Source organism: Ceratosolen solmsi, unplaced genomic scaffold, assembly GCF_000503995.2.
Source record: "Ceratosolen solmsi marchali unplaced genomic scaffold, CerSol_1.0 scaffold29, whole genome shotgun sequence".
In the NCBI taxonomy this organism is placed as follows: domain Eukaryota; kingdom Metazoa; phylum Arthropoda; class Insecta; order Hymenoptera; family Agaonidae; genus Ceratosolen; species Ceratosolen solmsi.
The window spans coordinates 4,343,279-4,353,420 of record NW_011948417.1 but is presented as its reverse complement, the minus strand read 5'-3'; the positions used below and the strand labels follow the sequence as shown (position 1 = coordinate 4,353,420).

At 26.9% G+C, this 10,142-nt stretch overlaps 1 protein-coding gene across 1 annotated transcript; it reads left to right on the top strand.

The window, feature by feature from the left end:
* The first annotated feature begins 772 nt into the window (after positions 1–772).
* Positions 773–9,093, top strand: LOC105359696 (abhydrolase domain-containing protein 3-like). The gene is made up of 6 exons (XM_011496343.1): positions 773–981; positions 3,894–4,104; positions 5,646–5,758; positions 6,641–6,875; positions 8,112–8,277; positions 8,815–9,093. Exons 1-6 carry the CDS (start codon positions 788–790, stop codon positions 8,988–8,990), a joined length of 1,095 nt encoding a protein of 364 aa, XP_011494645.1. The 5' UTR covers positions 773–787; the 3' UTR covers positions 8,991–9,093.
* Positions 9,094–10,142: the final 1,049 nt, after the last annotated feature.

Genomic DNA, 10,142 nt, shown 5'->3' with positions numbered 1-10,142 from the left:
AACGAAATCAATTTATAATTCGATTGGATTATACTTTATTTATAGATATGCCACAGTTTCACATTATTATTAATTTAGTCCTGTTAATTTACAACATTTTTAACGATGCCTGTAATTTTTTGCTGGGTAAGATGTCGTTTGGCGAATATTATATTAATTATTATGAGAGATATTGAATTATGAGAATATTATTGAACTTTGATTATAATTTTAAATTAATAGGAAAAGTAATATTAAATAAATGTTTAAATTACTTACACGTCAATTTCGTATTATTATAGTATTAATATTGAAATGCTGACAAAATTTGAATTATCTATTAATATTTTTCGTTTCATTCATTCGAAGGACAAAACTCACTTAATGTATTGTAATTACCTTCAACGTTCATATATTTTCATAATTTTTTCAATAAATATCAATCAATCAATAATTATTACTAATTGTGATTAATAATAAACAAAATTAATCTCTTAATTTTTTATTAAACACATCATTTATCGTTAAAATGATTAAATAATCATAATCGAAACAAAAAAATTAATTTTTTTATAATGAAAATAGGCATAACGTTAAGCAAATGTTAACAATACAAATTCTGACTCTTTCAATTTAATTATATTTACACATCAAATTTTCCATATATACATATAATTTAATATAATACATTTGTATTGATAATAATAAGAGTCATATAAGACTTTAATAATGTAATTAATAAAAAAATAATGATCAAGAGCGTATTATAAGAGGTAATTGAAATACTGTACACTTATTAAATAAATACATGATATTAGCATTTTTATTACAGGCGCCATTATTAGTTTGTGGGAAAGGACCATTTAGAAATTTTCTCGATGACAATGTGCCGATTCTAAAATATAAATTTTGGCCGACACTTTGGTGTTTTGAATCAAGAGCACAAACTGTATTTGCAAGTTTGCTTCGATCGCGATTATGGACGTATATTCAGTACCGCAGGTTCGTACAAAATAAAAAAAAAAAAAAAAAAAGAAGAAGAAAGAAAAAACCGAAGAGTTTTTATAAACAAATTTCGTAAGCCCTTTGTACTCTTATAAGTATAAATATATAATGACATTTTTATAATTAGATACTAAATATTACGAACATATACTAACGTTAAATAAGAATATAAATTGTTTTTAATTTGATTTAAAATTTGCTTCGTAATTAATGAGCGAGACAGTCGATGTTCTATTACACGTTCACTCACAGTCTTATATTTTATTTTAAATGTATAAAATTAATACACATTTTTCAATTGAACATTTTTTGTAATATCGATTGAAATTTATGTTGAACTTTATAACATTGTTTTTAACTATAATATACGAGTGTTTAATAAATATTTATCAAGTGTAGCTTATTTTTTATTGTTTTTGTTACATTTTTTTTTGTTTTTGATCTATATAAAATGAAAGCAATTAAATGCACAAATAATGAGGTATATCATTAGGAATTATTCCGTTCAGTGCAAATAAATAAATTACACAAGCAAAAGCACTTTTTACAATTGTAATGAAATAATATAGAAAATTTTAAAATGCAAAACTTGAGACTTGACAAAGAGAATTTTTATTGAATATTTTTTTTTTCACAAATTTTTCAAAACCTTTAATGCTAATTAAACAAGCGTGGTATTCAATTAAATTTAAAATTAATTATTTAAATATGAACATATATATATATATATATATCAATTATACGGCTTACATACCTACACGCAAGGCTACATGCACAACATAAATATTTTTTAAACTCTTATCTCTTATGAATTTGCATTTAAAAATAAATTTCTTTATAATTAATTTATTTTGATTTAAGAATTTATGCGACTATTTCTGTACACCACCGCAACATACGAATTACCATATAAATTAATTAGTAAAATTAGTAAATCAATATTACATATAATATTATTCAAATTATACTAGACAGAAAATTCATGCATAGCCTCGAAGGTCACTGTCGTTTAATTTAACTCTTGCTTATACATGCATTTGAATTATTATTAACAATAGATACTGCTTATCATATAATATAAAGCATGATTTTTCATTAATAAAATTTGCTTCAGTGAATATTCAAATTCAACATTACCGATTCTAAATATCTCCAAATATACGTAATTACATGCAATGTAATGTATGTATGCATTAGCTCGTTACCGTTAATAATTTTAGCTACCATTACGGGGTAAAAAAAATATTAAATTTAAATTATTTTATAAACGTATAAATTGTGGTTAATTAAAAAGTAACCCGTATATATGTGTTGAATAATCGATTAATTAGTAGCATTCAAACTGGTGATAAATTATTGTGAGAAACTTGCAAATAAACAAATAAATATGTATGTATGGTTAGGAAAATTAATATTTTAATTTAAGTTTAAGGACTTTTTTTTTTTTTTTTACAATTTAACGATTTATTCGATTTCATTCGAATTTCAAAAATATTTATAGCCGATTAAAAATCCTGATATTTAAAATTGTTATTGAATAAGATTTCGAATTATAAGCTTTTTCAAACATTCTACATATTAAGCAATATTATTATGTCTAATAAATAAAGATTATAATTTTGATACTAAAGTTAATGAAGAATTATTGATAAATTTTACAATATCATACAATTAATTGTTTGTAAACATGATAAAATGACATATTTATATTTATATTTATATTTAAAATTTTAATTAATCTTGTTGTTTTTCCTTGATTATACGACAGACCAGACACTGGACAAAAATAATCGAAGATTATATCGAATCTTTCAAAAAGAATGAGTTTCAAAATGAACAGTTAAGAAAAAATTTTAAGCGTAAAAACGTTGTCTAACATTTTCCTATAAATAGGAATTAAAATTCATTAGTACTATTTAAAGGAATAAAAAAAAGAAAAAAAATGAAAAAAAAACCCTTTGAAGAATCAATTTTTTATTAATACGATATCATTATATAATATAATTGAAGTACAAGAGTATTAAGTAATTTGATTGTAAATCAAAATTATATTGTTCTTCAATCATAAGTGTAATTAATAGTCATATTTTCTAAATTAACTTAAAATTATAAAATCAAATAACATATTAAAATAATAAAAATTTAATTACGAGATATAATTAATGAGCGCTTATGTAATAAAAATGAAAATATTTACATTGGCAATATGTTAATTATTGATTTACATGAAATTTTATATACATAGGATTTATTGGATGACTATTACATTAGTTTCCTTCATTTGTCTTCTACGTTTACTCGAAAATTATTAATTATCACTTGAAATCTCTTCGTTTTTATTATTATTATTATTTTTTATTCTTTTAAATAGTAGTAATGAATTTTAATTCCTATTTATAGGAAAATGTTAGACAACGTTTTTACGCTTAAAATTGTTTCTTTCATTTAATACATGTTATAGATAATTTTGTCGAATAAATAAAAACGAAAGAAATTGGTAATTAATTGTCAAATTTAATTCCTTCTTGTGCCAATTACCAGTTAATTAAATTTAATAGCAAGATTATTATAACAATAGTTGTAATATATTTTTATATCTTATGAATAGCTTTACGCACGTGTTAAAGTATCGCGTAGTATAGTAAAGAACATGTTATATAAAAAAATTATGTTTATCCGTTATAAATAAATGAGGTGAAAGAAAGTGAGATTTTCCGAAAGTTTTAATCTTAACATTATCGCCATTATAAAGTCTTTCGTATATGGAAAGACTAGGATTTAGGTAGATAGATAGATAGATAGATAGATAGATAGATAGAGAGAGAGAGAGAGAGAGAGAGAGAGAGAGAGAGAGAGAGAGAGTGTGTGTGTGCGCGTGTGTGTGTGATATTAGGATTGAATATTTTCAGAGAAATCTTGACTCTGGCGGATGGCGGTGAGGTGGCATTGGACTGGGCGGAACATAATTGTTGCTCCACGTCGCCGATCGTGATAATCTTGCCAGGATTGACGGGGGCTAGCCAAGCAGAATATATAAAGTGCCTCGTCTATGCAGCAAAAAATGTCGGCATCAAATGCGTTATATTTAATAATAGGGGCTTAGGTGGCATGAAACTAAAGGTACGAATGCAGCATTGATTTTTCAATAATTTTAACATTAAATTATGCGCCAACATTTATATTCGTTTTAAATTACTTTTCGATATTTAGCTCCGAGAATACGAACGACTTGCGCGTTATGAAATTGAAAGGGAAGAAGATCCGAGAGGCACTGTTAATCCTCAACTTGTATTAAACTTGTTATTTTATTTGCAATTTTAATTGTAATTCTTAACTTCGAATCAATTAAGTGTCCCAATAAATCAGTATTAGCATTTAACCATTTGAATACATTTGCCATTATATTTCAAATTAAGAGCAAAGTAATAATTTCATTCTGGCAGAATTAATAATGATGAATTACTTACGTGAATTATTATCGTATGATTTGTCGTCGTTGATTATAAATACAAAAGAAAATTCATACTTTAAGTATTTAATGATCGATATATCATAATACCGGGGCCAATATATGAAATTATAGCAAGTCTTTATATTTTGAATCGAATTTATTTAGAGTTGGTAGTTAAATTGTCATCGCTAATATATCATTTCAATAGAACGTCAGTGCTCGATGAAAATAAACTTAAAATATTGGAGATTGAATGTGCCCCATTGCAAACTTATTGAATTTGCTATTCATTGTTGGTACAATCCTATCGTTTACCATAAATTCGATTTTCGCTCATAAAAACCTCGCTCAACTTATTAATTTATAATAAATTTACTGATAGATGATGGAAAATTAGAGAGGCGTATTATGTATCTTTATCATGTATTTTTATTATTAAAGTTCCTCCAATTATTACAAGCAGAATTAGATTTCGTTTAAAAGACAAATGTTCAGTTGTTTATTCAATAATACTATTTACCTACGGAAAAATATAAAAAGTGCCGTAATATATATATATATATATATATATATATATATACTCGTTAACATAAATATTAACAATAAATATACGTATTATTATTATTATTCATTAATATCCGACTATCCTAAATGTATATATGCAGGTCAATAGAAAAACAAACTACTATTAAAGTACAATACGAGGAGTTTATGTACATACAAGTTTTTATGGGTCATAGATTATATGGATATTATTTTAATATTAATAATATTAATAGAATTATGCACATAGAAAAGAAAAAAAAAAAAAAAAAAATTACTCAATATAAATGTTCATAATATTAACAAAATAAAATTGCGAGCGAATAGAGTATACGTAAAATCACCGCTTCCCAGTCTTATTCGGCTGAATTCGAAAATTTTCTTTGGTTACGTAGTTTAGAAATGCAGTATCGGTCAATGTTCATCTATAAATAATTATTATTTCATCTCCGAAAACAATTGGAAATACAAGGTATGCACTGGATATGCAACGTGTGCGATAAACTTAACGAGAATGGATGATGAATAGAAAAAAAAAAAAAAAAAAAAAAAAAAAAAAAAAAACGAAAAACGAAAAACGAAAAACGAAAAAACTAAACTCATACAGGTAAAAATAATTGACTTTTTGAAATAACTGCCATTGTTGTGATTTCATCTGGTCTCATAGACGCCAAGATTATATTGTGCTTCAAACTGCGAGGATCTGGCTGAAGTTATCGAGCACGTAAGGCGACTTCACCCGCACGTGCCCATCGCTGCAACTGGAATTTCAATGGGCGGGTACGTGCTTATATTTCATATAAGTCCTCTAAGTGATTGACCAAAATACCTGGGGGATCAATCTGAATTCTCGGTATTGGCGCGATGCATTAGGATGCTCCCCGCGCGCCTTACTTCGTCCTTACCTCCACGCTACCACGTAGCGTTACCAATAGGCGTTATTGCATCATCGGGAATTATGCTCGAATTTTATGACTTTCATCGCGCGATTTTGATCCGCGTGGGATGGAATTCCCAATGGAACAAGTTGCTTTATTAGATGCTGCCGACTTTTCCTGATAAAATTTTAACGCGACCATTTATTTTAAGTCTTTTCGCGCAACCTCTACTTCAAAATCCCCGACTTTTAACCAAAAGTCTATACCATCGGCTAATACTGGCTCTACGTAAGCCATTTTAATCTATTAATAAGTTGAGTCCGGCCATTCAAGTATATTTCACATTAAACAAGAGCTTGGATTATATCATTGAAAAAGTGAGTCTTGAATATTGCGCAATTACCAACGTACTACCCCCGATAATTAGCAGCTTTCTCAAGCACTCATTTGTTAATTTACATTTCTTCTGGCTCTACTTTAAGCACCTTAATTATAACAATCATTATTAACTTTCGTATATTAATATGAAGAATCTGTTGTAATTGCTTTATGAAGGCGAAGAGATTCGGTAATTTAAATTAAAGCCCTAATCCTTCGTGGCAAAAAGAAAAGAGCAAAAAACAAACAAACAAATAAAAAAAAAATAAAAAAAAAATAAAAAAAAAAAAAATAAAAGAAGAAGAAGAAGATAAAATAATTGAATAAATAAAATGCCAGCAGAATTCATTGGATAAAGTTTTACGGTAATAAAGTAAATTTTTATTTTCTTCTAATTGATTGGCAGATTAATTCTCGGCAATTATTTGGCTCAATACGGAAAAGCTGCAATTGGAAAACTGAAAGCCGGATATGCCATTTCCGTACCATGGAATGTCTTCGAGGCAACAAAAAGTATTGAAAAACCTTATTTGAATTTAATGTTAAATAAACACCTTTGTAGTAATCTCCGACGGAATGTGAAGCATCACTTCAGCGAAGACAAGGAGCAATTAAATTTAGATTTGGATACCGTACTGAAGGTAAATAATTCAAATATCATTTCAAATGTTTAAGAAAATTTCACTACACAATGTGCAATGAAATGCAACTGTTGTGCGATCTAAAATATTACCGTGGCTGAAAATATTGACTCGAAGCAAACTTTTTATTATCACTGGGTGATTGATTATCTATTATTTAACACAATTATAAAAAGATTAATTCTCATAATTTTATTATTTGTATTTTTCATTTTTTAACGTGTTTTTATTAGCAATAATGAGTTGATGCAGCGATGGGTCGATAAATAAGCGATACGCTCGTTTCGTTCTTGTGCAAAGTTGGGGCGGGGGTGGGGAAGGGGGGAGGGGGGGGGGACAATGAAATCAACAGAAACTTAACAATGAGTATGTAAATACTAAATACAAAAGAGAAAATTTTTAATTAAAAATATTTCACACTACCAATAACAATACATAAAATTTCCATTTATTTTCAAAATATTTTCACAAATTATATCTAATCTTGTTTTTTACTTTTAATTTAGCTTTTTTATTACTTTTATTACGGTACATTGCATAAAATATAATCAAAATTTTTTAATTTATTAGATAAATTGAAAGTAACCGGTTGTAATCTAATATAATATGCATAATTTGTAAGAATAAAATTTTTGTCAATAAAAATCAATTTCAAAATTCATAATTAATTGAAAAGTGAGAAAATTCATTTGTTTATTTCTATTATTCTAATGTACTGATTCATCAGTTCAATACTTATAATCGTAAGTGCAATACTTATAATGAGATATGTTGTTAAGAATTCATGCGTCAGTTTTGCAATTAACAACTCACTGCATTATGTGTAAGATTTCAAGAAATTGCTTATATACACATCGTGTGTGTGTGTGCGCGCGCGCGCGCGCGCGCGCGTGTGAACGATTAAATAGATAAATTATAATTATAATTAATAATTATTTTAATAGCGGATGCAGGCAAGAGGATACAGTCTTTAATTTCATATCGATTATACATTTCAACATCTAATATATATTTCTGTTCTTATGCATTCGTTGGATTATTAAATGCGAATAAATATTCTATTATTGATCGATTGTAAAACATTTTATAGTAATTAGCGAAACAATTTGATATTTAGCAAAGGGCATGTTCAACCATTCAAATATTTATATTATTTATGAACATTATATTAATTATAATACATAGTATAAAGTATAGTAAGTACGAAAGTGAATAAATATTCATGACCTTTTGCAGAGTCAAACAGTTCGAGAATTTGATGATTATTTTACATCAAAGCATTTTGGATACAAAGACGTGGAAGATTATTATTCAAACGCAACTCTTCATAATAAATTACATCGAATAAAAGTTCCCTTGCTTTGCTTGAGTGCAGCGGATGATCCATTTCAACCTATAGAAGGTAACGCTCTCACTTCCAATCTACTGCAGATACGTAAAAATAATAACAAGAAGATGCATTACTGTAATTGGATATGCAATACCGACCTGGAGAAGATGTTCTAACGTATCAACCATATTCACACATCGATAAATGTCTATCCTTTACTATATATATATATAGTATATATATATATATATATATATAACTTTAAAAAGTTGTGCTAAAAAGTTAGCATTTTAGTGGAAATTTTAGATTAGCCAAAATTAATGACCGAATTTAAAATTAAAATATTATATATAGTATATTATATTTTTGTATCTGTTTTAAAGGCATGATTTTCAAAAATTTTACAGAATTTCTATTCTAATACGTTGAAATTGATATTACCATGAAATTTCCTTGAAAAATAAAAAAAAAGAAAAACTCTTTCAAAATGACTAATAACAAATAATTGAATTTACCAAAATAATGCAATTAAGATTAAGAAGATAATGTCAAATTTCTATTGAGATAAAAGTACAATATGACGCATTAAGTAGAGATTTTCTTTTCCAGCAATACCTTTGCAAAAAGTAGTCGAAACGAAGCACGTGGCGATGATTGTGACTTCACGAGGTGGTCACATCGGCTTTCTGGAAGGCATTTGGCCAGTGAAAGAAGAACAGTATATTGGCAAAATTTTTTCACAATTTTTCAATGCAATTTTTTCAAATGATCAAAAGAGCCTTTAACTTGCTAATAATATTTGGATTTTTCTCTTTCTGCCTATTTGGTACGTTCGAAGTATTAGGGCGTATCCGTCGCCCGTCAATCTTTAATTTAATTTTTAAACTCTCTGATTTCAAGTAAGTTTATCAATCGCAAATTCTTCCCAATCGTCATCTAATAACACGATACGAATCATCCGTTTTATAATTCATTATTTATTTAAATACTTTGTATATTTTTATATTTAATATATCATATGCGATTGTATTTATGTACAATATTTTATAATGTATAAATCATATTGTAAAACATTTTATATATCATACATTGTGTTAATAATATCCCTTTTGCTTAAGTAAATTAAGTGCCTGAAATAAAATGATTAATGTCTAATGTGCGAGATGTTCATGATATTAATGAGTATATTATGCATTCCCATCATAATAATATTTGAGTATTATTAGCATTTAAATATTATTGAGATTCTGTGGGAACGATAAGAAAAGAATAGGACGTAAATTAAGAAAATTAATTAGTTATAATGTCAAAATTCAATTATATCGATAATTCAAATTTAAGTAATATGTAGCGATTTTACAAATGATATACACGCGAGTACTGTTAGTTACGTCCACCATGTAATTATCTTAAAATACGTCCATTGCGTAATATAAAATAATCATAGAGATTTAAGAAAAGGATTAAAATGAAATATTATTCTGATCATGTCATATATTGTTCATGTTTTTTCTGATAAAAGCCTTTTCCAACTGTCATCGTAACGAGGCTTCCCAAATTTTTATTGAACCTTACGCTACTAACTTAGTAAGTGAAAATGCAAATAATTTGATAACCAAAACTAATTGCAGAAAAAAAAAAATTAATCTTGCATGTTCTTTATTAATCTAGAGATATATGCTTTGTGACCAGCGCTACTCACATTCTAAATTTATCTTTACGTTCAAATTGCCAAAGATAAGAAATTTTGTATTTTGTATTCTCGTAGGTGCATGAGAAAAATTTGTGAATTAATTTGTGTTATCAACGTAAAGATTATAATTCACTGTACGTGGGTGGAATTTTAATAAATTTGTTAAATCAGCCTGTTGTCAATTCATTTTAAAATTTACGTAAATTATGCGCGCGTGCGCAGTAGACGACAGACGCTCATAAAA